Genomic DNA, 27,771 nt, shown 5'->3' with positions numbered 1-27,771 from the left:
TATAATATATTATTACTATTTAATGCTCGATATTCGTTACAACATGATGTACCATATAAAGGCATAAAGGCATTTATTTTCTCAACATTGATTCCTTTAGAATTCTTTTTGATGTCAACTGGCGCTCTGAGACAGAAGAAGTGGCGCAAGAAACTCTCCCAGAATTCTTTTTTTGCACTCTTTTCAATAAAAATATACAATATTGTACAGTCATTACTATCGCTATAAAATAATCACAATCTAGTCCGAGGCTGTCCGATCATTTAGATATTCAGCAGTGGAGTAATAGGATTTGCGACAGAGCCATTTTTTTTATAAAACATTTAAATTTGTTTATAAATAATGCCTGAACAGTGGCTGGGACTTTATTATAGAAGTGTATACATTTACCCATAAAGCTATTATTTATCTTAAGAAGCCTACTAGAATAAGTTACAAGCAATCCCTTATTTCTAGTGTTATAATAATGAAAATCACTATTAAGAGCAAAAAGGTGACGATTTTTGTGAACGTATATTAAATTTTCATAAATGTATTGACAATGAACAGTCATAATATTTATTTCTTTAAATTTTTCTTTGAGAGACTGTCTATAACCAAGCTGATATATAGCACGAACAGCTCTCTTTTTCAGAGCAAACACTATATCAATGTCAGCAGCATGACCCCATAGTCAAATACCGTACGTCATTATGCTGTGAAAATAACTGAAGTACACTAATCTAGCGGTCGCAACATTCGTGTACTCTCTAATCTTTCTAACTGCATATGCCGCAGAGCTGAGTCTATCTGCCAGATGGGCAATATGTGGACCCCACTGAAGCTTTTTATCTAACGTGATACCCAAGAAGACCGTAGTGTCCACAAGTTCCAATCTCTGGTCATTTATAAGTACGTTGGTTTGTACCTCCGCTGTGTTTGGTGTAACGAACCGTAAACACTTTGTTTTTTTACTGTTTAAGTGCAGATTATTCGTCTCAAACCAACGCACTATCTTTGAGAGTGCATTGTTTACCTCGTCATCAATATCTGCACGTCGCTTCACTTTAAAAATAAGTGAAGTATCATCAGCAAACAATACAATCTCATGGCTTTCATCTACCACAAACGGTAGATCGTTAATATATATAATAAACAAGAAAGGACCGAAAATAGAACGCTGTGGAACACCTATTCCCACAGGTTTACCCGTAGACCGTTTGCCATTTACATCGACTATCTGAACTCTTTCACTTAAATATGATTTTAACAGATTTAGGGCTCTATTTTTCACTCCATAATGCTTTAGTTTAAGGAGTAAAGTTTCATGGTGGACGCAGTCAAATGCTTTGGACAAATCACAAAAAATGCCCAATGCATCCTGTGACTCTTCCCAGGCGTCAAAGATGTGCTCAATGAGTCTAGTACCCGCATTAATTGTTGATAAGCCCCTAATGAAACCTAATTGATTTTTGTTCATTAATTTACAAAAATGCATTTGTAGCTGTTGCACCAAACGTTTTTAAAAAAATTTACAAAAAACAGGCACCACTGAAATAGGTCTGAAATTAGCAGGGTCAAAAGAACTGCCCGATTTAAACAAAGGTACAACTTTGCTGTGTTTCTTGAGGTCAGGGAACACACCCTCATCTATGCATTCATTAAATATTATTGCTAATTCAGGTGCTATAATGAAGTGTATTTTACAATATTAGTCGAATGGCCCCATAGGTATTTTGTATTTTTTAGGTTAATAATTAATTTAAAGATTTTTATTATATCGCTACCTGTAACATACTTAAAAACATAAATCCTTTCCTGCCCTAAGTGTATGTAAAATTTCATGATTGGCTATGAAAGTCTCATGCCAGTTTTTGGCGAGACAACACGTCCTGAGGATGCCTCGTGTAGAGGCGAAACACGTGTCGAATTGTTTTAAGGACAAATATTGGCGGAATTAACACTAAAGAAAACTTAAATAATTTGTATATGAAAGCATAACAAACAAACTCATATAAAATAAAAATAAAATATTCCTACTAAAATTTACAAAAATAATTTAATGATAGTACTTATATTATTAATTAAAGATTTGTAAAAGAATTTAATGATATAAATTATATAATTATTATTTTTTTATACTTTATACCTATTTTTATTTAAAAGTTTTTAAACTAAATTATGTGGTATAAAAATATCCAAATCCCAACGAAATTGAAAATCCACAGAAGGTAAGACAACAAAGAATATATGCCACAAAACCCAAAACAGTGCTAGTTTAACTCTCATTCAAAAGTGTTCGTAACTAGTGGATGCTAGCATAGAAAGAAGACAAAATATACAACAATAGCAGTGACAAGCGGTTATATGAAAGGATATTTATATAGATATTAGCGTCATTTGTTGTGGCTCACCAGAAACAAGTTGCAAGTGAAACTACAAAATCTTGTCCTAAGTAAAGAAATTCTATCAATGTAAACTATTTTATAATGAAATACTTGTTGACATTAAAAATTGATAATGTTACACGTTTCGATTGTCGATATCAATCGATCTTAACCGTAGCGGTACAAATTTGAGGCGGCTCATATTTCGTTACGTTACTTTCCAAAACTAATAAGCTATCGTATTACATATCTTATATTTTATGCGTATTTTATCGATACAGCATATCCATGGTTTATTATAATAATATTATTATAATTATAATAAATAAATAAAGTTTATAATAATTATAATAAATGAAATAGGATATCATCCCCACCATCTGGATGCGTGGCGGTCCTCCACAGCGCAGTTTTCAAGGTCTTCCACGTTTTTCCACGTCAAGCTTTCTTCCACGTTCCACAAAGCTGTGGAATGAACTTTCTTGTGCGGTGTTTCCGGAACGATACGACATGGGCACCTTCATAAAAAGCGCGTACTCCTTCCTAAAAGGCCGGCAACGCTCCTGTGGTTCCTCTGGTGTTGCAAGAGAATGTGGGCGGCGGTGATCACTAAACATCAAACGCCCGTTTGTTTGTTTTCCTCCTTTTCCATAAAAAAAAAAATAATGATGCTTGAATCCGCGCTGTAAATGTAACTGACAACTGTCAAGTGACAATTAATTGTCGACAGGTGTCAAGTTGGTATTTATTTGTCAAAAATCAAAATGTTGGCAAAATAATCTATGAACATAATATTATGTCACTATTGCTATTGGTCACTATGAATATGAGAATTCCTTGAGAAGAAATGCGAGAAGCGAGCAGTTGTCTTGAATCTTCTTTATTCATAAATGTTTTATTTTTAATTTGTTGAAATCTATTTTGGTGGAAGTAATTTTCTCTCTAAATATATAAGCTTATACATATTAAGTATTTATTTAATAGGGTTGTGGCAGCGTAAGTGGTTTTCTTCATTATTTTGTATTATAAACATTTTATTCACAACGATAACTTACTTATTGATTATTTATATGGAGCTGAATGAATGCCAATAATCAAAATATCATCATGTTGATCTTTTCAGTGAAGACATAAATAAAAAGTGGTTGTGTTTGTGGCATAATGTCACAATAACATCTTGTTTGTTGTAAATATATTATTAACAATATGGACAACATTGACGAGAAAGTGCCTGCAGCAGCTGGCTCCCATTTGGAGGCAGATGTCACAGTGGAACCTGAATTTGATTACTCCAGCGTCCGTGGCAAGGTAGTTCAATGTTTCTATAATATATTCTACATTATTATTTTCTATCACTATTTCAATTTTTTTTTATTATGTATAATTGCCCCACTGTTACTTTTGTTACTAATTCATTTATGGTTCTGTCTCTGTTTGTATTGACTTTTTAATTTGAAGAGACCATAAAACAGTATTATTTTTTGATTCTTGCATCATAACTCTTAAGACCTTAGAAACATTGTGCAATACAATGTTATTATAGATATTCAATTATTTAATTGTCACATTTTCATTTGTGAATGAGAAATACCTGTATATTTGTACTGTTTTTGCTATTGTTGATGTTTTATTCACTCATAAATTGGGCAAAATTTCCAATATCCAACACTTACTCAGACTACAAATTACTAACTGCTATAAAATATAAAAACAATAACGACCCATAGTATATAACTGTTTTTATATATTATATAAATAAATATCTGTGTCAAATTGATTGTTACTTTTGTATTTTGATAATGATTACTATTCTTAATAATTTTTAGATGATATTGGTTAGTCCAACTACAGATGAATATGATTTATTAAAAAAACAACTCACAGAACGTCTAGAAGCTGGAAATGGTGAAATAATTTATGATATTGGACATGGAGAAGGTACTGATTTATCTTAGTAATGTGATGGAATACAATAAAATTTAGATAATTTATATGCCTCATTAGATAGCTGTGAACAGTTGGATAACAGGAGCCAGCAGTTATTCCACTATTTTCAGCAACACACACACTACAGTAATAAGCCTGGCCTGTTGTCATGTGCTGCCTAACAGCATAAGGCTCATTAGTAATGAATTATCTAAGCAATAAAATATAATAGAATATAAGAATAAAAAAAAGAATATATTTTTTTACTGATAAATAAGAAAATTCTCATACTTATGTTTATTATCAATTGTAAAATCAATTCAATCAATTGTAAAATTCATCAAAGCTGCAAAATATTTTACTATTAGAATAGAATTTAGGTATGTTTATATAAATTTATGTATGTTTAAGTAAGTATATTGTATTAAATATATCATTCATTAAATATATCTTGTAACCCATAATACAGGCTATATGTGCTTAACTTGGGGCAGATGGTAGCCTTTGCTTAATTTGCCATAATTTATTTTCTAGATGGAAAAGGTCTTACAGAGGATGAATACAATGCTTCAGTAGCAACTCTGCAATCTCTGGTAAATGAGAGAGTGTCCTGTGTAGAATTGAGGAAATGGGATTGTGGCACAGGAATTGTAGGACAATATTTACTGAGAACAGAACTTGATCATAATGATTTTATGGAAATAAGGTTTGTGTGTAACTAACTGATCAGAGATTTAAAATTAAAAAAATAAATAAATATAAAGCTACAGCAGAGATAATTTTGAGTAGAATAGGACTGTTTAACCTTCCGTAATCTGCAAGTGCCCCAGCGCCACAGTATGCCATAGATCGGCGCAATTTTGGCGCGTGCACAGCAGCCTGTCAATGCATATTTTTTAAGTGTATTAATAGATTGCTTTTAATTAGGATGATATTAAAAATGTATAAGAAAGCTATTGAAACAAGGTATAAGACCATGCAAAATATACTATCTTATCAACAAAACGAGGGTCAGTACTTGGTCAGAGAGTAGTGTGCCGTATGGCACTTTCGATATTGGTGTATATAAAAGATTTTAAGTATTTTTGGCACTCGGCTAAAGGGCACTTCCCGATTTTGGAAGGTTAATAAACATATATTGGATTAAATACTACAGCACACCTATTTTAAAAACGAGAATAATTTAATTATTCTAAAATAAGTTCATAAATCATTATTTCATTACATTGTAAATAACTTCCCATTATTTCTCTCATTGTAATTTCAATTCTTAATCAGAAACATGTGTGCCAACCCCTATAAATACAGCCACACTGTTGACACTCGATTCAATCTTTCTCAAACTGTCATATGGTATGGACCTCTCTGGGACATTTTTACACTGTCTGTGGAATATATGAAGGTGATCAAATACTTGTGCAGTTTTCTTTCAATGATCCAATTGTAAGAGATCACCAGCACATTAATATATGTGTATAAAAACTTTTAAAAAAAATATGGATGTTCTTACTTCGTCAATTATGAGACTACTGCTTCAAACTATTTGATTTTTACTACTAAAGTAACTATATGATATTTACCATATGAAATAGGCAGTCATCTAACACAGTTTTAAAATGTTCTTGAATTCAATGTAGATTTCTTTATCATTCTGACATATTAATATGCAAGAAGGTTGAATTTCATTTATTATTGTTTATCAGAAACTTCTTTTTTATTATATAATAGAAGAAAGTGTGTATATAAACCATATAATGAGTGCAACATTTTACCAACACAGCTCAACTCTGTAATTCTGTTAGATTTTTAGTTTTTGGAGCTATTGTGTGGCCTTAATAATATATTATTTTGAATAATGACATAGTCAAGAATGTAATGAAAAATATATCCTGTTTCATCACAGTTATTAACTCTGTTTATGAATAAGATATCATATTTTAGAAATATTTAATTAATTTGTGATATAAAATTACTTAAATGCAGTGCTTAAAGTGTTATAAGGCCATGCATGACATCTATGATTGACACAAACCTACCACTCAAGAGAATGACATTGTAATGAAGATTATAATTACAGAGTCGCTGTTGTGGGTAATGTAGATGCAGGCAAATCAACACTACTAGGAGTTTTGACGCATGGGGAACTGGATAATGGAAGAGGTCATGCAAGGCAAAGGCTATTCAGGCACAAACATGAGGCAGAAACTGGACGTACAAGCTCAGTGGGAAATGATATTCTCGGTTTTGATAGTCTAGGTATTTTGTTCGTCTTACTCCTTTTAACAACACAAAATAGTACATACTTTCATAGGTCCAAGGTCATTCAAGGTCAACTAACAAGACATTTAATTGAAATGTTGTAACAATATTAATCACGTCATATTTTTTTTGGATTATATAAGTTTCATATTCATCACTATTTTACTCTAAAATGTACCCAAGTTGTTATGAATCAAAGTTCATATATATTCTATTTGATGTTAGCTTTCTTCACAATTAAGAACTTTATATGACTTCGTTTAAAATACTGTATATCATAGTTTCTCAACCTTATTTTGCTCACCACCCACTTTGAGAATATGTTTTTTTTTCTAGAGCATTTTCGTGTATTTTTTTGCCTTTTTAGATTATATTTTTTAATCTACCCACGCCCCTTATCTCCTTTTATCTGCGCCATCTCAATGCCCCCTAATTTTCTCTGGGTATTCTCCTGCCCCCCCGAAAGTCTCAAACGCCCACAAGGGGGCGGCGTTATCGCCCACGTTGAGAACCTATGCTGTATATAAATGGTGTTACATGATATGATATTGATACAGTTTATAATTAATGTTTTTTTATTTTTATAAAATCAATTAAGCCTTGAGTTGCAGTACCTTGTTGGCCGTGTATACCATATTGTACCGATATTTTTTTAAATAATGTAAATTATGTTTATTTTTTTAAATATTTCGTTTTTGTTGCACTTTCGCAATCTTCTTCTTCTGGTACCGGTAAGATTACAAAGGCATGTTGGCTCATCTCATCATTCCTCTCTATATGCTTCATTATCTTGAGCCTGTCTTTTCAGCTCATCAGCTCTCTGAATTCGTATCCAGCCATCCATCCATTTAATGTAGTTGTGCCATATTATTCTCCTACCCCTGCTTCCCACTATTTGGCCCTCATTAATCCTCCTGATTAAATCATATCTCCTGTTTCTGAAGATGTGGCATAGTACGCAGCTTTAATTCTCTTTACGGTCTCGACAACTTCCAACATTTTTCTTATTATGTTGTCGTGTCTGCCTATGAAATTTTGAGCATGCTTCTAGAAGTACATCTAAAAGCAATCTTACTGCCCCATTCAAAAACTCATCAATTTCCAGGTAATGTGGTGAACAAACCTGATCATGGGACTCTAGATTGGGTGAAGATTTGTGAGAAATCATCAAAAGTGATTACATTCATTGATCTAGCAGGCCACGAGAGGTACTTGAAGACTACAGTTTTTGGGATGACAGGCCATGCGCCTGACTTTGGTATGCTCATGGTGAGTGACAAACTTTCGCGGAGTAATAAAATGTATTCATAGTCAGATAAGCAGAGTTTCTGTGGTGCTAGCGAGGTGAAGCCTAGGGCTTAATTTAGCATTTAAACCTGACAATTGAAACTGATTACATTGATCCCATTGAAGAATGAAATTTGATAACTCAACTTTAATCTCAGCTGCTTCCGAAAAACTAAGAATTATTTTATACAATCAACAAAAACGTGTTGATAAGTCAAATATATTTATATTAAAATACATATTATAATTTAATTTTACTAATATATAGTAAATGATGTTAGTTTATGAGAACATTAATGAAGATGATAATTTTCATAGTTTTTTTATCTTTATTTGATCACTATATTTATTATGGTTACAGACATTTCTGTATACGCATGAATGTATCAGTTTAACTTTCTACCATTTACTACCACTTCAGAATCTGAATTTATGAGAAATTGTAAATATGAAAGCTTTATTGAGAATTGGCAAGAAACTCATTGCCACTCTTTTAAATTAACTTTTACAGATTCATTGTTTTTCAAATTATTTTAATTACAAAATCTATGTAAAGTGATGCAATAAAAATACTCAATTGTCAGTACTTACGAGAATAAGTTAGAAATAAATGTTAATTAATAGTAATAAAATAAATGTAAATTAATAAAAAAGACCACTAATACACACACACTAACTAATTAAATAAATATTAACGAATCTATATTATAGTAAAACTTCAGTATTTAGTAAATTCTTCAATATCTTTATATAAACGATATCATACCTCCTATATATCATCTTAGTTAAGCTATCTTATGCGGTTAAAAAAAATTGACGGTTAACTGACGTAGATACGACGTTTATTAGGTTATTAGTAATGATAATATTTCTCATAGTTTTTTATATTTATTATAGTCAAAGAAATGATATGAATGTATCAGATATACCTTCTACCATTTACTACCACTTCGGAAAATGTTGAATTTATGAGAAATTGAAAATATGAAAGCTTTATTGAGAATTGGCAAGAAACTCATTGCCACTCTTTTAAATTAACTTTTACGTATTCATTGTTTAACTAACTAGTTAACTTTTAGTTATTTTCCGAGTATTATGTCCTATGGTATATTGTTATTCGGCAGTGCAGCCGATATTTATACCATCCTTGTGCTGCAGAAGATGGCTTTTCGCGCTATTTATAACCTAGGTTCTAAACAAGTGGTAGTTTTTGACGTTCATTAAGTGATTTTAAATCCTATTTTTATTAAAAATATTTGATTTTGAATATGACCTCACTGCATAATGTAAGAAAACTTATGATTTGTAACGCCCACGTGTTCCTCAGATAGGCGCGAACGCCGGCATCGTGGGTATGACGAAGGAGCACCTGGGGCTGGCCTTGGCGCTGTCGGTGCCCGTGTTCGTGGTGGTTACCAAGATTGACATGTGTCCGCCCAACGTGCTGCAGGTGTGTACTTCTTCATAGCCTCTGTTGGTCCAGTGGGAGTCTCCTTTGCACAGGATGCCGGGTAGATTATGAGTACCACAACGGCTTCTGCCGTGAAGCAGTAAAGTGTAAACATTATTGTTTCGCTCTGATGGGCGCCATAGCTAGTGAAATTACTGGGCAAGTGAGACTTAACATCTTCTGCCTCAAGGTGACGAGAGCAATTGTAGTGCCGTTCTGAATTTTTGGGTTTTTCAAGAATCCTGAGCGGCATTGCATTATAATTGGGTATCAGTTAAGCCGAACATGAACCTCGTTACGCGTTAGTATTTTATGCATGGAAGATAGGTAACGACATATTTAATGCATTAAAGTTCAATGACTCGAAAACATACATTAATTATATAAATGTTTGCATCATATTGGCATCGAACCCGGGACTTAGAGCTTCAGTGTTCAGCATTACTAATCACTAAGCTATATGGTTGTCTGAAATGGTGAAGCTCTTGTTTTTGGTGACACACCTAGGTATTGTTGTACTGAGTTTCGTGGATTTTTTTTTTATTCTTGCTTAACATGTTTGAGAGTTTAGACTTGAGAGAGACAATCCCAGTGAATAATAATAGTTTAAAAAAAGGGCATTAAAAGACATTTATTTTCTCAAAATTGATTCCTTTATAATTCTTATTGATGTCATTTCTAACATTACATAAATAGTGCATGAAATTTTAATAATAATATTAATATTGACACACTTTTACACAAATTATCTTGCCCCAAACTAGGCATAGCCTGTACTAGGGGTGCAAGACAACAATATATTTAATATACTTACTTAAACATACATATAAACATCCATGAATCGGAAACAAAAACCATATTCAATGCTAAACCGATATGATGCAAACATTTATATGACGATAATTATAATATGTTTTCGAGTCATTGATGTTTATTGCATTATATAGTCCTTCCAAAAATAAACTAATTGCAGAACGTCTGTCTATTACTTATCATACGAGTGTCAATTTCGTGAATTAGGTACTATCATAGAACTTGATAACGTTGTAATGTTGCAGGATAATCTAAAACTCCTGATCAGAATACTAAAGTCGTCCGGATGTCGGAAGGTGCCCGTGATGGTGAAGACGAAAGATGACGTCATCGTCAGTGCCACTAACTTTGTTTCACAAAGGTGGGTACAAACAGCATATAACATCTAATATATAAAATTCTCGTGTCATGGTGTTAAACTTTGAACTCCTCCGAAGTGACTTGACCGATTCTCATGAAATTTTGAGTGCATATTGGGTAGGTCTGAGAATCGGACAACATGTATTTTTCACCCCCCTAAATGTTAAGGGTGGTCCACACGATTTTTTTTTGACATTATTTTTTAAGTTTGTTTGATTATGAGTCAGCATTAAAAAATACATATAACTTCAAATTTTCACCCATCTACGATTAACAGTTACTTTTGTATCGCGATTTTAATATCGGCAATACAACGTTTGCTGGGTCAGCTAGTTGACATATAAAATAGTTACATATGAAATAATAGAATAATATATAGATCGGTATCAATAATAGATGAAATTATAGAAAAACAAACAGGTTTCAACATGATGAAACAAATGGTTGAATTGAAAGAAAAATGTATCTAATAATAACTTCGTAGTGGTATTAAATTAAATGATGAATTATACCATTTTGTAAACTGTATCAACTGCGAATTTTTTTTAAATAGCTGGCCAATTACGTTTTCTTACTTTTTTTTTGCATGAAACACTCTCAAACTATGCCAAAATTATTTTGGTATCAAATTTCATGTCAAAAACTCAAGTTCTTATTTTGTTTTTGAAAAAACTATCATAGTTATATATTATTTAATGTACTTCTAGTAGAAAAGCCTATCAGGAATAAGGTGACACCAAAAACGCCACAAATTTCATTACTTTGTAAGCGTTGTGCACATTAATGTGAAGTAAAGTAAAAAAAAAGTATGTTTTTTCTAAAAAAAATCATATTTTGGGTATCACTTGGTTTTTTTTTTTGATATTTTTTTCTGAGCGCTGGAGAGCTGTCCCGTGCGGGGTTCAAGAATTATCCATGCTTTCTGGGACCCCTGTATATATATTTAACTAGTGGACCCAAGAGACGTTGTCCTGTACACATGTTTTAAATTTGAAAAATCGGTCCAGCCGTTAGGAACAGTTCACTAACATACACATGAGCAGGAGAATTATATTATATGGGCGGAATTGAAAATATAAACCAATCTAAAATTCACTGAAACAAACAAAAAAGTCATCAAAATCAGTCCACCCGTTTAGGAGGTAGTTTAATTGTGAATCTAAACCATTTTCGAATCCACCTGAAGACACACACCAATCTCAAATTCACTGGAACACACAAAAATATCATCAAAATCGGTCCAGCCGTTTAGGAGGTAGTTCAATTGTGAATCTAAACCATTCTCGAATCCACCTGAATACACACAGAAAGTTTCATTAGAATCGGTCCAGCCGTCTAAGAGGAGTTCAGTGACATACACACGCACACAAGAATTATATATATAAAGATTAGCATGGTAATCTAACCTGAAAAATCTTTGGGGCTGTTATATGTTTATATAGTCTTACTAAAGAGAGGCTTCTTTACACAGGAAGTTGGCTTGTTCAATCATTATTGTGTTTTGGTTTGAAGGGTTCCGTAGCTAGTAACATTAATGGGCAAATGAGACTTAACATCTTATATATCAAAGTGACGATTGCCGCTTCGTTCAATCAATAATCCTGCATTGTACTGGGCAGCGCGTATCACTGTCTCAGGTGAACGTCTTGCTCGAGTCGTCACTTAAAATTATAAACACATATAATTATTAAGTTTTGAAAACACTTTTCAAAGAGTTTCTCATTATAATTGAAGGTTCCCTTACACAGTGAGTCCTTTCTGCCGGGAAACAGTAATGTGCAAGCACTTTAAGTGTTTCGGATTCAAGAGACTTAACATCTTATGTCTCAACGAGACGAACACAATGACACTGCTGTTCAGAATTTTGGGTTGTCCTTAGCGGCATTGGCCAATAATTGAGGTAAGCAGGGAGTATCACTTAATATCGAGGAGACATCAGCTGTTGGTTACATTTTATCATAAAAAAAATTCATTGTGTTATTATGATCCCCTAAACAGTTCTTTGTTAAGCCATCCTTAGCAAAGTAGCTGCAATTATTTTGCATTTATTTATTAATCAATTACATATATTCAAACAAGATGCCATAGTGTCATATGATATAATATGGTTATCAGATTTTAATACCGTCCAACCAAGCTAACATCTAAATAATTAACTGTAACATTAGGAGGAAATATGTTGCAAAGCTAAAATAAATTTGTCAAGCTTCTAAAAACAAATTACGAACTATGACACTGACTAATTTTCAAACAGTAATCGGACAGAATAACGCCATGACTCGTTAACGGTTGAAGCAGAATTGTTTCGACGTCAGGGAGATATCGCCTTTTATGGACATCTCCACTGTCTCCTCCTTTCACTGTCTACAGTATAAGGAGCTCTGTAAAATAACACATCGCAATTTGCAGGTTATGTCCAATCTTCCAAGTGTCGAACGTGACAGGAGAGAACCTGGAGCTGCTAACGATGTTCCTCAACCTGCTGAAGACCAGAATGCCCTCACAGGATGACAAGCCTGCTGAGTTTCAAATAGACGACACATATTCTGTACCGGTATGTAACCTGTTACAAATCAAATCAAATCAAAATCACTTTATTCATGTAGGTCACGGCAACGACACTTATTAATGTCAAAAAAATATTTTTCTTATTGAATCTACCGCTATTTCGTATAGGGTTGAGCTAATGAGAAGAAGTAGCAAGAAACTCATTGCCACTCTTTTATATCATTTTTAGTTTTAATGCCTTATAACCCTGGATATATTTACAAATTATTGACAGCTATATATGCTACTTTCTATGTTTGTTGTCTCCGGTTCTATCCCCGGGCTGTGAATTGTTTTTTCACAGTCACACTGGGGATTGCTTTTTTCTGTAGCACAGAGTCTGGACTTTTGCCCTTTGTACGACATTGGGCCTGCACCCCATTGTTTAAATCAAATCAAAATCACTTTATTCATGTAGGTCACGGCAACGACACTTATTAATGTCAAAAAAATGTTTTTCCTATTGAATCTACCGCTATTTCGTATAGGGTTGAGCTAATAAGAAGAAGGAGCAAGAAACTCATTGCCACTCTTTTATATCATTTTTAGTTTTAATGCCTTATAACCCTGGATATATTTACAAATTATTGACAGCTATATATGCTACTTTCTATGTTTGTTGTCTCCGGTTCTATCCCCGGGCTGTGAATTGTTTTTTTACAGTCACACTGGGGATTGCTTTTTTTCTGTAGCACTGCTAAGTCTGTAGCTGAGTCTGGACTTTTGCCCTTTGTACGACATTGGGCCTGCACCCCATTGTTTAAATCAAATCAAATCAAAATCACTTTATTCATGTAGGTCACGGAAATGACACTTATGAATGTCAAAAAAATATTTTTCTTATTGAATCTACCGCTACGTTTAGCCTAGAAAATTTATACAGCGAAATGTAGGTGCAATGTGGTGCATTTTAACTACCCCTATCAGGATATACAGGCATCAGTCTATAAAAAAAGGTTTAGCTATCCATGTTTTTGTCTTAGGATTTAAATGACTTACTTGTTTTTCATCAACGATACTTTTCATATCTGTATCTTGGCGTTGCGTAGAGACGTCGCTTCATTGTGTGTCTTCTACCGCATTTATCACGGGGAGTGTTCCGAAGAGCTGTTTAACCTGATTCCTGCCGCCGAATTCCACCTTCGCACGACACGCCACAAGTTAGGATATCATCCCCACCATCTGGATGTGTGGCGGTCCTCCACAGTGTGGTTTTCAAGGAGCTTTCTTCCTCGTACTACAACGCTGTGTAATGAGCCTCCTTGTGCGGTGTTTCCGGGACGATACGACATGGGTACCTTCAAAAAAAGCGCGTACACCTTCCTTAAAAGCCGGCAAGGCTGCTGTGATTCCTCTGGTGTTGCAGGAGAATGTGGGCGGCGGTGATCACTTAACACCAGGTGACCCGTACGCTCGTTTGTCCTCTTATTCCATAAAAAAAAATCATAATGAATAGAACATTACAAATGCACATAAGCGGCAAAATATATGGTGGCAGTGCCCCGGGCGAACACTGAGTGAATTCTACTGCAATTAAAATCATATCGATGGTTGCTTTACCATGAGTCGTTTGATGGTAAGATATCCCTTTGTAACACCGAAGGAATCACAGAAGCTTTGTCGGTAGCGTGTGAATCTGACGTTAATTGGTCAACAAGACCATTTGTATCATACTTTAGACTTAATTATGTGGCTTGATAATATTTTCATTGGTTGTATTTGAAACCTTCTTTATTGCAATATTGTTGTTTCATGAACCGTAAAATGGCACGAGGAATATATTTAAAGGGTTCTTGTTACAGTATTTTCTTTGATCAACGCGAGTGTTACACATTTAAAAAAAAATAAGGATTAAAACACGTGTAACTGTAACTGTATTTTAACATTAGATTTTTGCGAAAAAGTTACATTTTTATTTTAGTCAACCTGACGTTTCAAGACCTTTCCAGCAGCAGTAAATGGCGTTAAACTTCATAATGACAACTATGAAAAAAAACCTACAATCTTTGACTTATTTCATCTTCAGACACCTGAAACGTCGGGTTAGCTAAAATAAAAATGGAATTTTTTCGCAAAAATCCAGTTACAAATACATGCGTTTTTATGCTTTAAAGACAGAACATTAATATATATTTCATTAAAAAAAAAGAGTGCTGGGAAGAGTTTCTTGCGCCGTTTCATCTCTCTCAGACCGCCATTTGTTTCCGAGGAGGTAATAATGTTTGAAGTGATATCGAAAAGATTATGAGAAAATAATTGCCTTTTAAGCCTTGTTGTTACGCCAAAGAAGTAAATCTTTTTGCGTTCGTACATAAGTATATTTTTTTTTTGTTGGGCAGGGCGTGGGGACAGTGGTGTCGGGTACCACGCTAGCCGGCGTGATCAGGCTGAACGACACGCTGCTACTGGGGCCAGACCCACTGGGCCGGTTCGCTCCCATCACCGTCAAGAGTATCCACCGCAAGCGTATGAGCGTGCACGAGGTGCGCGGCGGACAGACCGCGAGCTTCGCGCTCAAGAAGGTATTCCTTTACTTTGTAATTAGGAAGGAGAAGAATGAACTCCGAGGTCACTACCAGAGGTCTTCGGCAACATTGTAGATCTGCTGGGTAGAATTGGGTTGACAGGAGTAACACTGTCAACCCATCACGCAAAAGAGCACGGGTAATAGTTATATGTAATGTTATAGCATTCTTTATTTTAACTAAGTGAGTAAGTAAGTAAGATCTTTATTTGTTGACTAGGGTAATGCATTATAGATACATTATTTAAATACATTTTAGCTCTCCAAGTCGTGCCTGTTATTGAGCATACAAATATTTGACATATAGATATTATAATCAAATCATAATAATTATCATAAAACAAAATTGATTACATCATGAAATAAAGTTAAATTAAATTAATTGCATAATGAAATTAAAAATAAGAGCGACCATGTCATTATTAAGAAAAAATATTATAAATGTCATAGTTAAATTAAAAATTATGTTCAAAATACGCAGTTACTAAATACTTATTTGTCAATGTTACTTCAAGGCTTCAAAGTCATTTTCTATTAAAAATTCACTGATCTTATAATAACATTTATGCGCTAAATATATTTTAAGTTTATGTTAACTATTTCAGTAGGTATAGAAAATTTGGCTGTGGTAGTTCTGTGTCACAGTTTTAGCGTTTCATATTATTACTATTGAATTATGTCGTCAGGAAATTATTAAATAAACATTCTTGTTAATTTTTTTTTTTTTTTTTGTTTTTATTATGAAAAATATAATTACAATTTATTATTATATAACAGGCCAAAAACCACAGAGGTTTGTCCGGCATGTTAGAAGAAATACTATTATCGATTACAATTACAATAAATATTAATATTAACTTATAAATACACAATTTAATAATATAGGTACAATACAAACGAAAAAATTAATGTAGGTACATCAACAACAGTACTTATTGTAGCACGGGTGAGTCGCATGGCCTGCCACCGCAATGTATTGAATTTTTGAATGACTGTCTGTTTAGATATATTAATTAGTAAACAATACTCAACTTTATAACGAATAGTTAAGTACTCAATTGCGGATAGCACATCACGCTACGCACTAATCATGGCTTCGACAACGAAAGGCAACTCAAGACATAAAGTTATGACCAATATACAGGTTGTTTAAAAAGAATAACTTTAATTTAGTTTTAATATTTTTTGTATTTATCTTGTTTCTTATTTCAGGATTGATTGTATTAAGTAGGCGGGGTACTAAGTATGCTGTAGTTCTCTCACCGTATACATTTCTGGCTTTCACCGTTTTATAAAAGTTATTTGTTTGATTGCGTAAAGAAAAAAATTACACTTATGTTTGTACATGCATCTAAAAAATCTCCGATAGCTTCCACTAATGATCTTTATTGCTTATCTACAGATAAAGCGTTCTCAGATCCGCAAAGGCATGGTGATGGTGTCTCCGGCGCTCAACCCGCAGGCGTGCTGGCAGTTTGAGGGCGAGATCCTGGTGCTGCATCACCCTACAACCATCTCCTCAAGATATCAGGCAATGGGTTCGTCATCCGAATATGCTATCGACATATATTAAACATGCAGTAAAAATCTTCGTAGCTTTCAAATATATAATATAGAATTTTGCAATCGTTTAGGTAACTACTTTAACGTGTAAACATTACTGTGTTTCGGTCTGAAGCGCGCCATAGCAAGTGAAATTACTGGCCAAATGAAACTTAACATCTTATGTCTCAAGGTGGCGAGCGCAATTGTAGTGCCGCTCAGAATTTTTGGCTTTTTCAAGAATCTTGAGCGGCACTTCAAAGTAATGGGGAAAGAATATCCTGCGCGTCTCATCCCTTATTTTTATATAAAAAAAGAGCAAAGTCTATGTCGGCTCTATACATTTGAGCCTAAAAATGCTCTCCTGGAGAGACTCATGCCTCTATTGTACGTTTCTGCACCGCAGTATACGCAGATCTAGGCCACGTTCAGATGACAAACGCTCAATGAGCGTTGAACGCGCGTTGAGCGCCCTTGTCATGCCCTTTACAGAATATAAGGACGAGTTCTTTCCAAGCCCGTCTTCTTAAATTCTTATCTGAATAATCGCTTCTTGTCATGTCCCAAATCGCAGGACGTTTCTCTATTTCATCGATTAATAATTCTTATAAAAGCTTCGGTTTCCATTTCGGACGATTTCCGGACGAACTAGATGAACCCTAAAATATGTATATCCACGTCGAAAGCGCGCGCCAGAACACTTTTACTCTAACGAGGCGCGCGCTCAACTGAACGGAAACATAGAAAACCAATGATCTCAAAGCGCGCGTTGACGCGCGTTACAACAATGGAGCGCTAGCGCAGCGTCCATCGCGCGCTTTATTAAAACGCGCGTTAGCATGTGTACGGCCTGAATAAAATGTATGTAGTTGTAAGCGCGCGTTATGAAAACGCGCGTTGAGCGCTTGTCATCTGAACATGGCCCTATTCATGTTGACACGTTACTAAACGTACGTACTGTACTGCTGCATTCGCACAGTGAGTGATACCGAATTGTTGCAGTCCACTGCGGCAGCATCCGGCAGACGGCGACCATCTTGTCGATGTCTCGCGACTGTCTCCGCACGGGCGACAAGGCGCGCGTCCGGTTCCGCTTCATCAAGCACCCGGAGTATCTACGCCGCGGACAGCGAATGGTTCAACTTTATTTATTTATTTAACGACCACCATAATATTATGTTTATGTAACTTTTTATGTTAAGTTGTGTAATAAGGTGTATTAAAACACGAATGTGGATTTATCTCACGAGATCGAAGCCGAGTGTGATAATGGTATCACATGAGTGTTTTAATACCTAATTATCAACAGTTGCATACAAGAATTTATCTACACCCAGAATATGAATCCTCTAAAAGATTCTCGAACAGTTAGCTTACTGCTAACATTAAAACACCAGTCCTAGTAGTACCTAACCTAATATCATTCGTTACTGATTATATACAAATAAAATAAGTATTAATGAAACAATTATTTATTTTAGTAGTAATTTACATTTTGTATAGTGCAATAATTAAAATTCACTCGAATACTCACAGTTTAAAATGAATCGCTCATATCTTGTAAACAAAACAATAAAAATATCGAAGAAAAATTGCGGGGATTCGAATAACCTACTTTTTTTTTACGGCGCGCGACGTTTTGGTAGTGTGGAACGCACGTAAACGAAAATGTTCTTTTTTTGAAATTCATATAGATACCACGCATCGAGCAATAAGAATGTGGCTGTCTGTTGAAACTCTTTGCGCATGAAGGGATAAAAAAAAAACATAGGAGTGTTGTTATGAAATTCAGTACAACATTACAACACTCTTTTAGGTGATGTAATGGCTATTAGAACATTGGGTGTTTTAATGTTGGCAATAAGCTAACTGTTTCAGAATCTTTAATAGAGGATTTAAAGCATGGGTGTAGATAAAATCATAAACATGACTATAACGAAATTTTATAAAAAAAAAAGACAAAGCCCGCTGACTTTCTTTTGCCCGTTTATCAAAGGTCTGGTGTATTAATTTTCGAATGGGGATTAAAAATATTTGCATAGAAAAAAAAAACAATTTAAAATAATGTTTCTTTTACAAAAATATTGTTAGCTGGTTGCTGGAAGGAAGGGTTCCATAACCCTTCCTTTAAATAGTAAGATATTTATAACTTTAACTGTTAACCGTAACCGTCAAATCTTCGCCAGTTAATGTTGAATATCAACCTGTCAAACGTTTCAAATAAATATTCGATATTGTATTGATATTTCACTTTTTAACTTTAACTATGCCAAGGAATACGATAAATTTGACTTTAACTTTAACTATAACAGCAAATATGATGCAAGCCAGCCTTAAACTTGTAATAACTTTACTTTTTGCGTTCATTTATAACACAGTAAAGGTTTGTTTGTTTATTTGTATGTCAGGTGTTCCGTGAGGGCCGCACTAAGGCGGTAGGCAACGTGCTGCGACCGGAACCGCATGCTCACCTCGCGGCTCGGAACGCGCGCGACAGACACCACGTGCGGGACACGGTCCGTATACGTTCAGGCTTCAGCCACACCCACTACTAGAAGTGTTCAATATCTTAGATAATAATAATAATATAATATTGACACACTTTTTACACAAATTATCTTGTCCCAAATTAGGCATATATAGCCTGTGTTATGGGTTGCAAGACAACGATATATTTAATACAATATACTTACTTAAACATACATAAATACATATAAGCATCCATGACTCGGAAATAAACATCCATATTCATCATATAAATGCTTGCACCTACCGAGATTCAAACCCGGGACCTCTAGCTTAGTAGGTAGGATCAGTGAGCACTCCGCTATACAGGTCGTAGATAGCTGATAAAATATTCACACACTTTTACACAAATTATCTTGCCCCAAACTACGCACAGCCTGTACTATGAATGTACAAGAAAACCATATTTACCAGTAGGAGGCTCCTTTGCACAGGAAGCCGGCTAGGTTATGGGTACTACAACGGCGCCTATTTCTGCCGTGAAGCAGTAATGTGTAAGCATTACTGTGTTTCCGGGTGCCGTAGCTAATGAAATTACTGGGCAAATGGGACTTAACATCTTATGTCTCAAGGTGACGAGCGCAATTGTAGTGCCGCTTAGAATTTTTGGGTCTTTCAAGAATCCTGAAAGTCTTATTGTTTGAACACTATAGATATAATTTGCGTTTGGTTTTATTAACTTTTTTTTTAGTTTGTTAAGTTCAGAAATTTGTTTTTCTTTTGTCTTAATATACTTAGATTATAATGGGGCTGACATGTACATACGTATAAAAGCCCCTAACACAATAAAGAAAAAAAAAAGAATCCTGAGCCGGCCCTGCATTGTAATGTGTAGTGCAAATTAATTCATCATCAACTGAACGTCCTGCTCGTCTCGTCCCTTATTTTCATAAAAAACTGCGATAGTATATATATATACTTAATATATATATATATATATTTAATACAATATACTTACTTAAACATACATATAAGCATGCGCGCACACTAACACAAAGTGTCATACAAATCGCGAGTGTAAGACGTAGCTTGTCACGCACACTAAACTAATATTCCTGGCCTGTTTTTATCGGTTGTCTAGCACCAAGAGACTATCTAGACATATAAACTATCTAAGCATAATACCTATACAGGTGCTCGTCACACAAATTTACAACAAATATGACATCCAAAATACTTTAATGTCAAAATGAAACGATAAGCATGAAAGGAAAGTAAAAATATGTCTCTGATAGTCTTTAGTTAGGTAATAATTAAATTCATAAATAAAGTCTAACACATTAGCACTTCGGAAAAAAAACGGATTAATCCGAATGATTCTAAATGCGCACACTTTTCCCGCACGTGTGGGGTAAATTTGCGCAACTAAGTGGATATTTAATGCCGTAATCAGACTGATTTTAATAACACTTATGCTAAATAAAAAGCTCAGAATACGTTATCGACTAAAAAAAATAAATTCATTTTAGTTACTATCATTAGTACAGAGTGACCATTCTTGCCATGCCCGAAAATTTAACCTTTACGCCACCAGATTCTTAATATTTTTTTTTCCAGTAAACCAATGATACCACATGAGGCACGCAAATTGGACCCATACTAGTGGTTTGATTGCGGAAACAGGAGCCCCTATAGGGTATGGTGAACCATACCACGTGGGTTTTTCTTACATAAGCAAATTTTCCACCAACAAGCCTTTAATTTGCCTGCACATTTCACAAACTTACCCTTCTCCATTCATAAATAAAGGGCTTGCGCACACTTACCCGCTGAAACAGTAACCCCACGTGACTCTACATATGAATAGATTGAAATAACTGTTTATAATGTTAGAAGAAGATGAAAATGTTCAAAACAAAAGTATTACGATATCAAAAGAATTGTTAAAAACGTTTGTGTGGTATAGATTACTATAACATAAATGACTTTCTTAATTACACCAGAGATTGGGAATGGAGCGACCGTTAGGCTATTAAATAATAGGTTTAATAGTACAATATTAGTTTGTAAACATTTTTTTTTGCGCCGTGTTTGTTGCGCCCATTCTTCTCGGGTCAGGCATTCTTTTTGGAACGGGTAATAGTTTTTGACTTTCAATAAGCGATGTCACATTCTATTTTGAATATGAATTGAATGTATATGAATTAACATGACCAAGACTGACCAAGTATATACTCTAGATCCCGGAGGGTGACGAATCTGGGGCGACGTCTCCCCTGGAGAAGACCGGAGGACGGCGGCAGAGGAAGCGGCCCGACAATGCACAGTCGTCCCACTCGCAAGCTCTCGTCGCGAACTAGAGGCGGCAACACTAGCCGAATGTATTGCCAGCCACACACCACACACCAGAGCCGATATATACACTTTATATAGCACCTACTCTTAAAAATACCTTCTGTATTCTCGACATCACATATGACATGAAGATATTGTATTGGATGGTTTACGTCAAAACTAATTATTATAATATTTATTTATAGTACACCTCAGAAATTAGGAAGCGAGCCTTGAGCGCGAGTTTGATTCTCGCCCGTCATGTACCAATTTTTTCGGTTTTCGAATTCATCTGTACTTTTATATTGGACGCTGTATATGATCATATACCACGAGGTGGCACCTTTGTTCGCGCGTTAGTTCTTCTCATCCATAAAAAAAGTTTTTTTATGTTGATTTGACAATCGGCCGAAATTGCGTCAATTTCTTACAAATTACAAAGTTGTATAAAAATCTAGGTCTTAATGTGTTTTTTTTGTGCTCTTTTACTTAGAATGATACTTTGCAGACCCGATAGGCGTTGTCCTGTACACACATGTTAAATTTTAATAATCGGTCCAGACTTTAGGAGGAGATCACTAACATACGAAGGAGAATTATATGTCGACTGTATTGAGAATCTAAACCAATCTCAAATTCAATAGAACACTCCAAAAAAATCATCAAAATCGGTCCAGCCATTTAAGAGGTACTTCAATTGTGAATCTACACCATCCTCGAATCCACTTGAACACTCACACAATATTTCATTAAAATCGGTCCAGCTGTTTAGGAGGAGTTCACTGTCAACACACATACAGAAGAATTATATATATAAAGATAAATTATGTGCCTTCAAATAGAACAACCATACTCAACATGGCTGATATGGAAAGTATTACCGTCATTATGCAGAATCATTTTCGACAGCTATATGTGATATAAATCTTTACATAAAATGTTTGTTTGTTCTGAATGTCAAATCTCCTAAGAATTCATTACTAAGCATTTCGAAATTTTTACACAACATTGAATTCATATTGAATGATGTTTTTCTTATAATATCGGTTACATATCTTATTGCACTTGTGTGGTGTTAGCTTGGCATTACCAAAGATTGTACACATTTTTGCTTTAAATCTCTGAATAGAAACAATTTTTGATATTTTTACTTCCATTTAGCAAATATTCATTGTTTTTATAGGAACCATTTATATTATTAAGTACAGTGTGATTTTATGTACAATTATTGAATGCAAGAGGTTGGAGTCATGTAATTATAAATGTTCTTTAGCATTGAAGTGTACCCTCTTCGTAAATTACGTTATACAACAGATTTGATGGTGTGATCAAATCTTTCATATAATGTTAAAACAGCAACTGAACCGGTCTGTCTGTACACGGAAATTACATTATATATACAGTACAAGGAAAGAGTACCTGGGACTCACAGCCACGTGTAAGTAGAACATCTTCCCTACTGGAGTTGATTTAAGCAGATTTAGAGCAAGACATGTGTAGTGATATTGACATCACATCTCCAAATAAATCTTCGATCAATCTATTTTATTAATCACTTCTTTAATACCCTTTTAATAAAACACAAGCACTTACCACACACTACAGTAAACAAATGATATTTAAAAATAAAATGAAAATTATTTATTTATTATGATTTAATAATTCAGAAGTTATTTAACATTCTATGTTAACACACTGAGTCTTCGCACTTGTGTTGTCTGTTTCTCACAAAGATGTTCTACTTACAAATTTTTGACTTACTTTGGTACAAGTATATAAATGTTAATTCATTACAAAATCATACAGTGGACAAAGGGATGCATCACCCCTGTGAGATAAAACTATTTCTCCATTTTTAATGTTAAATCATTAAATCTTATATGTATAACAGTACTTTACCAAGATTGTACATTGAAAAATGCACAAGACTAGCAATAAATTTTTATATCAACACATTTTTAATACCTAATATCATACTATTTAGTAAATTTTTACCTTATCTTAATTATAGTGAAAATTTATGATTATTATTATGCCTATTCTGTAGCAATAACACCAAATTAAATCTAAATAACTTGGCAAATAAATAAAAACTTACATTTTGCAATATCTTGAAGAGTAAACTATGTTTAAACAAATTGTTATAATAATTACCTATATTAACAGTTTAGTTCCTTTGACACCATATTGCATGACTAGCAATTTTAATATTTGAAATAATTTCAATATTTTTTTTTTTTTTCAATGTAATAATCATTGATTTCGTTCATCAATGATTTTGTACTAAAATTCTTTCCTTAATTAATAACTTAATAAAAAACACTGGTTATTACGATGACATTAGTTTTCTTAAACAAAGAGTTTGTTTTATTTTGGAGTATAAGTAGTTATTTTGAAAAATTTTGGTAAAATATTTTCTGAAAAAATATACTATTGATAGATGGACTTCCAGTAATGTTGTAGTTAAATATGCCGCCTACATAGGATTTTATCATTCACTTACATATTTTGGCAGTGAACCGTCTATTTTATCATACTATAGAAGTATTTCCTTTTGTAAGACAAAGTTGAATAAAAATTGAAACTATTTACTGTGTGTGCAATTTTATTTGGTTAGTGAAATATATTTACATATTTGTTGTAGTGGGCTGAGGCCTGAAAGGTACATTATTTGGGTGCTAATTTTTGCTTTGAGTTTGAATTTTTTGATTATCACTAGAAATAAGTTTTTTTTTTAAATTTAACTTTGTTAGAAATACCAACCAAAGTTTTAGTTTTTGTTAGTATTCAAATGTGAAGCCAATCTTTTGAATATGTTAGTGCATTGAATGTCCTATATATTTTTAGCCTCAAACTTAAAATTTTTGTTTATAAACATACTGTAAGACCTTTCAATATGGTGGTATTGTTTCCTCTTAATATTAACAGCACAGGGAAACTCTCAACAAAAAAGGTATTCACTCAATTGTATGAAACATACAGTCATTGGATAGATGACAGCTATAATCTTGTAAAAAATTGAGATAGCCGCAATCCACTATGTTTTAAGCAACATCATATGCATCTTCTCACTTATTTTCATTAATAAAAACTTCGTTTTCAAACTTAGCCCGAATATACTTCTTCATCAATTGCTATACTGTAATTACTACTATTTCAAACTAATGTCAAATGACTGCATGATTCATACTAAACTAAATTTAAATTTTTACTAAGGCGGTCTGCACCTGAAATTTAATACTTCATAAGAAGGCAGAATGTTTATTTTAAGACAACCAATGCTTGTGTATTATATTTAAGTACAATTCTCGCTAGTGAATTTTTGCAGGTGATGTTCAGTATTTGTTTCTTGTAATGTTTTATGTGATTTCTTAGTCTATGTAAGAAATAAAAACTAGCTCAGTCATCATGAAGTTTCAGTTGTAAATATAATAAAAGATTTCATATTTAATTTATTCTACATAATTATTACTATCACTAAAATTTACTACTTTTTCAATTGCTTCTTGGCATCTTCTATACCCTCTTTCAAATTTTGGCTAAATTTTCTTAAGAAGGATCTAAATCTGTTGGCTCTTTCAGGATCCACATCTGATAACTTTTCTTTACTTTTGTAAAATAAAGACACTGCCATTTGTGCAGCTCTCCTAACAGGATATGATTCAGCTATTTTTTGCACAAGCCTTTCATTATTAGCTAAATATCTAAGAATGGATCTCAGAGGCATTTTCACTTGAATGATGTCTCAAATGAGCACATGTTACGATACTTCTGTAATAACTCCCTCTTCAGCCTCAGTTGAGTTTGAAGAATGTCAAATTGCTTCAGTTGATCTTGTTTATTGAACTCAATACCTGGAAGTCGTTTTATCTAAAAACAATTATCTAATTATTATCTGAAGACTTGTCATATAACCTCGCTAATCAAAATATTATACCTGTGAACGCGCGATGTCAAGTCTTTTCTGCAACTCAAGTACTTTTAAACTACAATCTTGCGACTCCCTGGCTTTTGCGGTCGTGTCATGAAAATCACGTTCTACGCTGCAATAGAAAATTATAATTGAAATGCCAACTGTGGTATGTATTTCAAAATAAATAGAACAACATCTACCTTCGAATTATTTCGTATACAATTGGCAAGAAATCAACATCAACTTCTTGGACAGATATTGGGCTTAAATGTTCTGTATGATCAGAGTTATTTTCCATTTTTCAATTCAAATAAGATTTAATGTAAATAGATACCAATTCATAAATTTTGATGATGTGGTGTGATAACTGATTATGCATTGAATACTATCCAATTATGTTCTAATATCAATAATAAAGTACAAGAGCTGATCAACACATACCCCAAGCATCATGGTAATTGCCAACAAAGAGGATATAAATACTAAGTATATCAGGCGGGACTGTCTGTCAGAACTCAGAATATTATGAATGAATACATAGGTACTATCAACCAGCCTGGCGCAACTCTCGAATATGTATAATGGCATTGCGCTAAAAATAATGGCGGAAAACGCTGTCTCGCTCTAACATATATTCGACCCTTTTGTTTGTTTTCGTTTTAGTGTCATATGACATGTCATTCATTCAAAATAAAAGTGACTGTTAAAAATTTTTGTTACGAAAGAAAACGAAAACGTTTTCTTTTACTTTATTCTTGTATTATTCAGCGTAATGTGCTTAATTATTTACAGAATAAATGCGTAAGACTATCTAATACCAGTAATAAAAAATATGTGGTAAATATGGCTGGTCAGATGGGAGTAAGAGAATTTTCATGGCTAAATTATTTTTAGATAAAGAAAGGTAAGCACTTATGAACAAATATTAAACTAATAACGAATGCTTAAAGTGATTAAAAGTGAAGAATATTGATTTAAGTCATCTAGAGTAAAAATTATAATATTATAATCTATCTGTAGTGTTTGACACTTTTTTATCGATTGTTGATATATATTTTAAATTATCATTAAATTTATTTTTATTCATTTAATTTTTATGCTATCTTTATTTTTGGTTAAAAAGTTTATTGATCTTTAAAATCCTTTTTATTATATTATATTGTGGTTATGATGTGCAAAAACTATTTTAAGCCTTAAAATTAGTTCTAATAAATAAGTTAATATGTATTCTGTTATAATTTCAGATTCAGGACCCACGCCTCCGACTTTATTGCAACATCTGAAAAACGAATACCGAAGACTGTCTGAACCGAAACTACAACGCAAAACAAAACTATTAATAAAATATTAATTATGTTTATTGTTTTTTTCTTTGAGATAACTAAAGCGTATCCAATTTGTTTAAATTAGGTAGACTTTGCTTAGGTCCATATTAAAATTAACAAGAGAGAACAGTAAACTACGGCTTTGGCAACTAGACACACAACACCCAACCATGGCCTTAACTTTTATAAGTTGAAAGGCATATATATATATAACAGTCCCTCATGTCTATGTTTCTTTCGGCATAGACGTCTCTAGCTCCTTCCTCATCCTTATAGATCTTGTCGTCTTTCTTTGGTAAGCGATGAGAGGTAAAACATATTTTATATAATTGTTAGTTATTACATTTTGCATGTCTAAGCAAACATGGATTTCTTAAGAAAAACTTACCATAGTAATCGCTGGCTACGTTCAAAGAAGAATCTGCGTGGGTATCGATTCTCTCACACCACTGTATGCGTATTGTTTTATAGCACTTTTAGTGTAAATACACGATGGGAATTATGGACACACGGCAAGTTACGCCCATCACTCTAAATCACGAATCATCAATTTGATTTTAACATGTTTAACTCCTAATTATTAAATACTATTTACTAATATTTCCTCAGAGGGTATCGTGGTACCTTTAGATGCCTTTAGATCTCACGGGATGACTGAC

The 27,771-nt window shown here is 33.6% G+C and overlaps 3 protein-coding genes across 3 annotated transcripts; 1 reads left to right on the top strand and 2 right to left on the bottom strand.

Annotated features, from left to right (window-relative positions):
- The first annotated feature begins 3,179 nt into the window (after positions 1 to 3,179).
- LOC126964518 (GTP-binding protein 1) lies at positions 3,180 to 25,280 on the top strand. The gene is made up of 14 exons (XM_050807696.1): positions 3,180 to 3,362; positions 3,490 to 3,674; positions 4,193 to 4,304; positions 4,827 to 4,998; positions 6,370 to 6,548; positions 7,657 to 7,820; positions 9,166 to 9,288; positions 10,347 to 10,462; positions 12,871 to 13,015; positions 15,348 to 15,530; positions 16,935 to 17,070; positions 18,077 to 18,210; positions 19,483 to 19,590; positions 21,781 to 25,280. The coding sequence occupies exons 2-14, from the start codon at positions 3,573 to 3,575 to the stop codon at positions 21,898 to 21,900; spliced, it is 1,794 nt and encodes a 597-aa protein (XP_050663653.1). The 5' UTR covers positions 3,180 to 3,362; positions 3,490 to 3,572; the 3' UTR covers positions 21,901 to 25,280.
- Positions 25,278 to 25,601, bottom strand: LOC126964834 (protein NCBP2AS2 homolog). Its single transcript, XM_050808149.1, has one exon. It carries the CDS (start codon positions 25,599 to 25,601, stop codon positions 25,362 to 25,364), a length of 240 nt encoding a protein of 79 aa, XP_050664106.1. The 3' UTR covers positions 25,278 to 25,361.
- Positions 25,595 to 26,222, bottom strand: LOC126964823 (mediator of RNA polymerase II transcription subunit 9). The gene is made up of 3 exons (XM_050808122.1): positions 25,988 to 26,222; positions 25,812 to 25,917; positions 25,595 to 25,744 (listed from the first exon to the last, which is right to left on the bottom strand). Exons 1-3 carry the CDS (start codon positions 26,083 to 26,085, stop codon positions 25,604 to 25,606), a joined length of 345 nt encoding a protein of 114 aa, XP_050664079.1. The 5' UTR covers positions 26,086 to 26,222; the 3' UTR covers positions 25,595 to 25,603.
- Positions 26,223 to 27,771: the final 1,549 nt, after the last annotated feature.

The sequence above is a fragment of the Leptidea sinapis genome, chromosome 1 (assembly GCF_905404315.1).
Source record: "Leptidea sinapis chromosome 1, ilLepSina1.1, whole genome shotgun sequence".
Classification (NCBI taxonomy): domain Eukaryota; kingdom Metazoa; phylum Arthropoda; class Insecta; order Lepidoptera; family Pieridae; genus Leptidea; species Leptidea sinapis.
The sequence above is the reverse complement of the archived record's forward strand: the minus strand, read 5'-3'. Positions and strand labels throughout refer to the sequence as shown.

Bases quoted from the DNA above. Each gene is read 5' to 3' on its own strand.
- LOC126964518 (XM_050807696.1), top strand. From the start codon at position 3,573: ATGGACAACATTGACGAGAAAGTGCCTGCAGCAGCTGGCTCCCATTTG. The intron at 4,999-6,369 runs GTTTGTGTGTAA...TTATAATTACAG, and splicing joins AATGATTTTATGGAAATAAG to AGTCGCTGTTGTGGGTAATG. The intron at 18,211-19,482 runs GTTCAACTTTAT...TTTGTATGTCAG, and splicing joins TACGCCGCGGACAGCGAATG to GTGTTCCGTGAGGGCCGCAC.
- LOC126964834 (XM_050808149.1), bottom strand. From the start codon at position 25,601: ATGCCTCTGAGATCCATTCTTAGATATTTAGCTAATAATGAAAGGCTT.
- LOC126964823 (XM_050808122.1), bottom strand. From the start codon at position 26,085: ATGGAAAATAACTCTGATCATACAGAACATTTAAGCCCAATATCTGTC. The intron at 25,918-25,987 runs GTAGATGTTGTT...TTTCTATTGCAG, and splicing joins GTATACGAAATAATTCGAAG to CGTAGAACGTGATTTTCATG. The intron at 25,745-25,811 runs GTATAATATTTT...AATTGTTTTTAG, and splicing joins TTGACATCGCGCGTTCACAG to ATAAAACGACTTCCAGGTAT.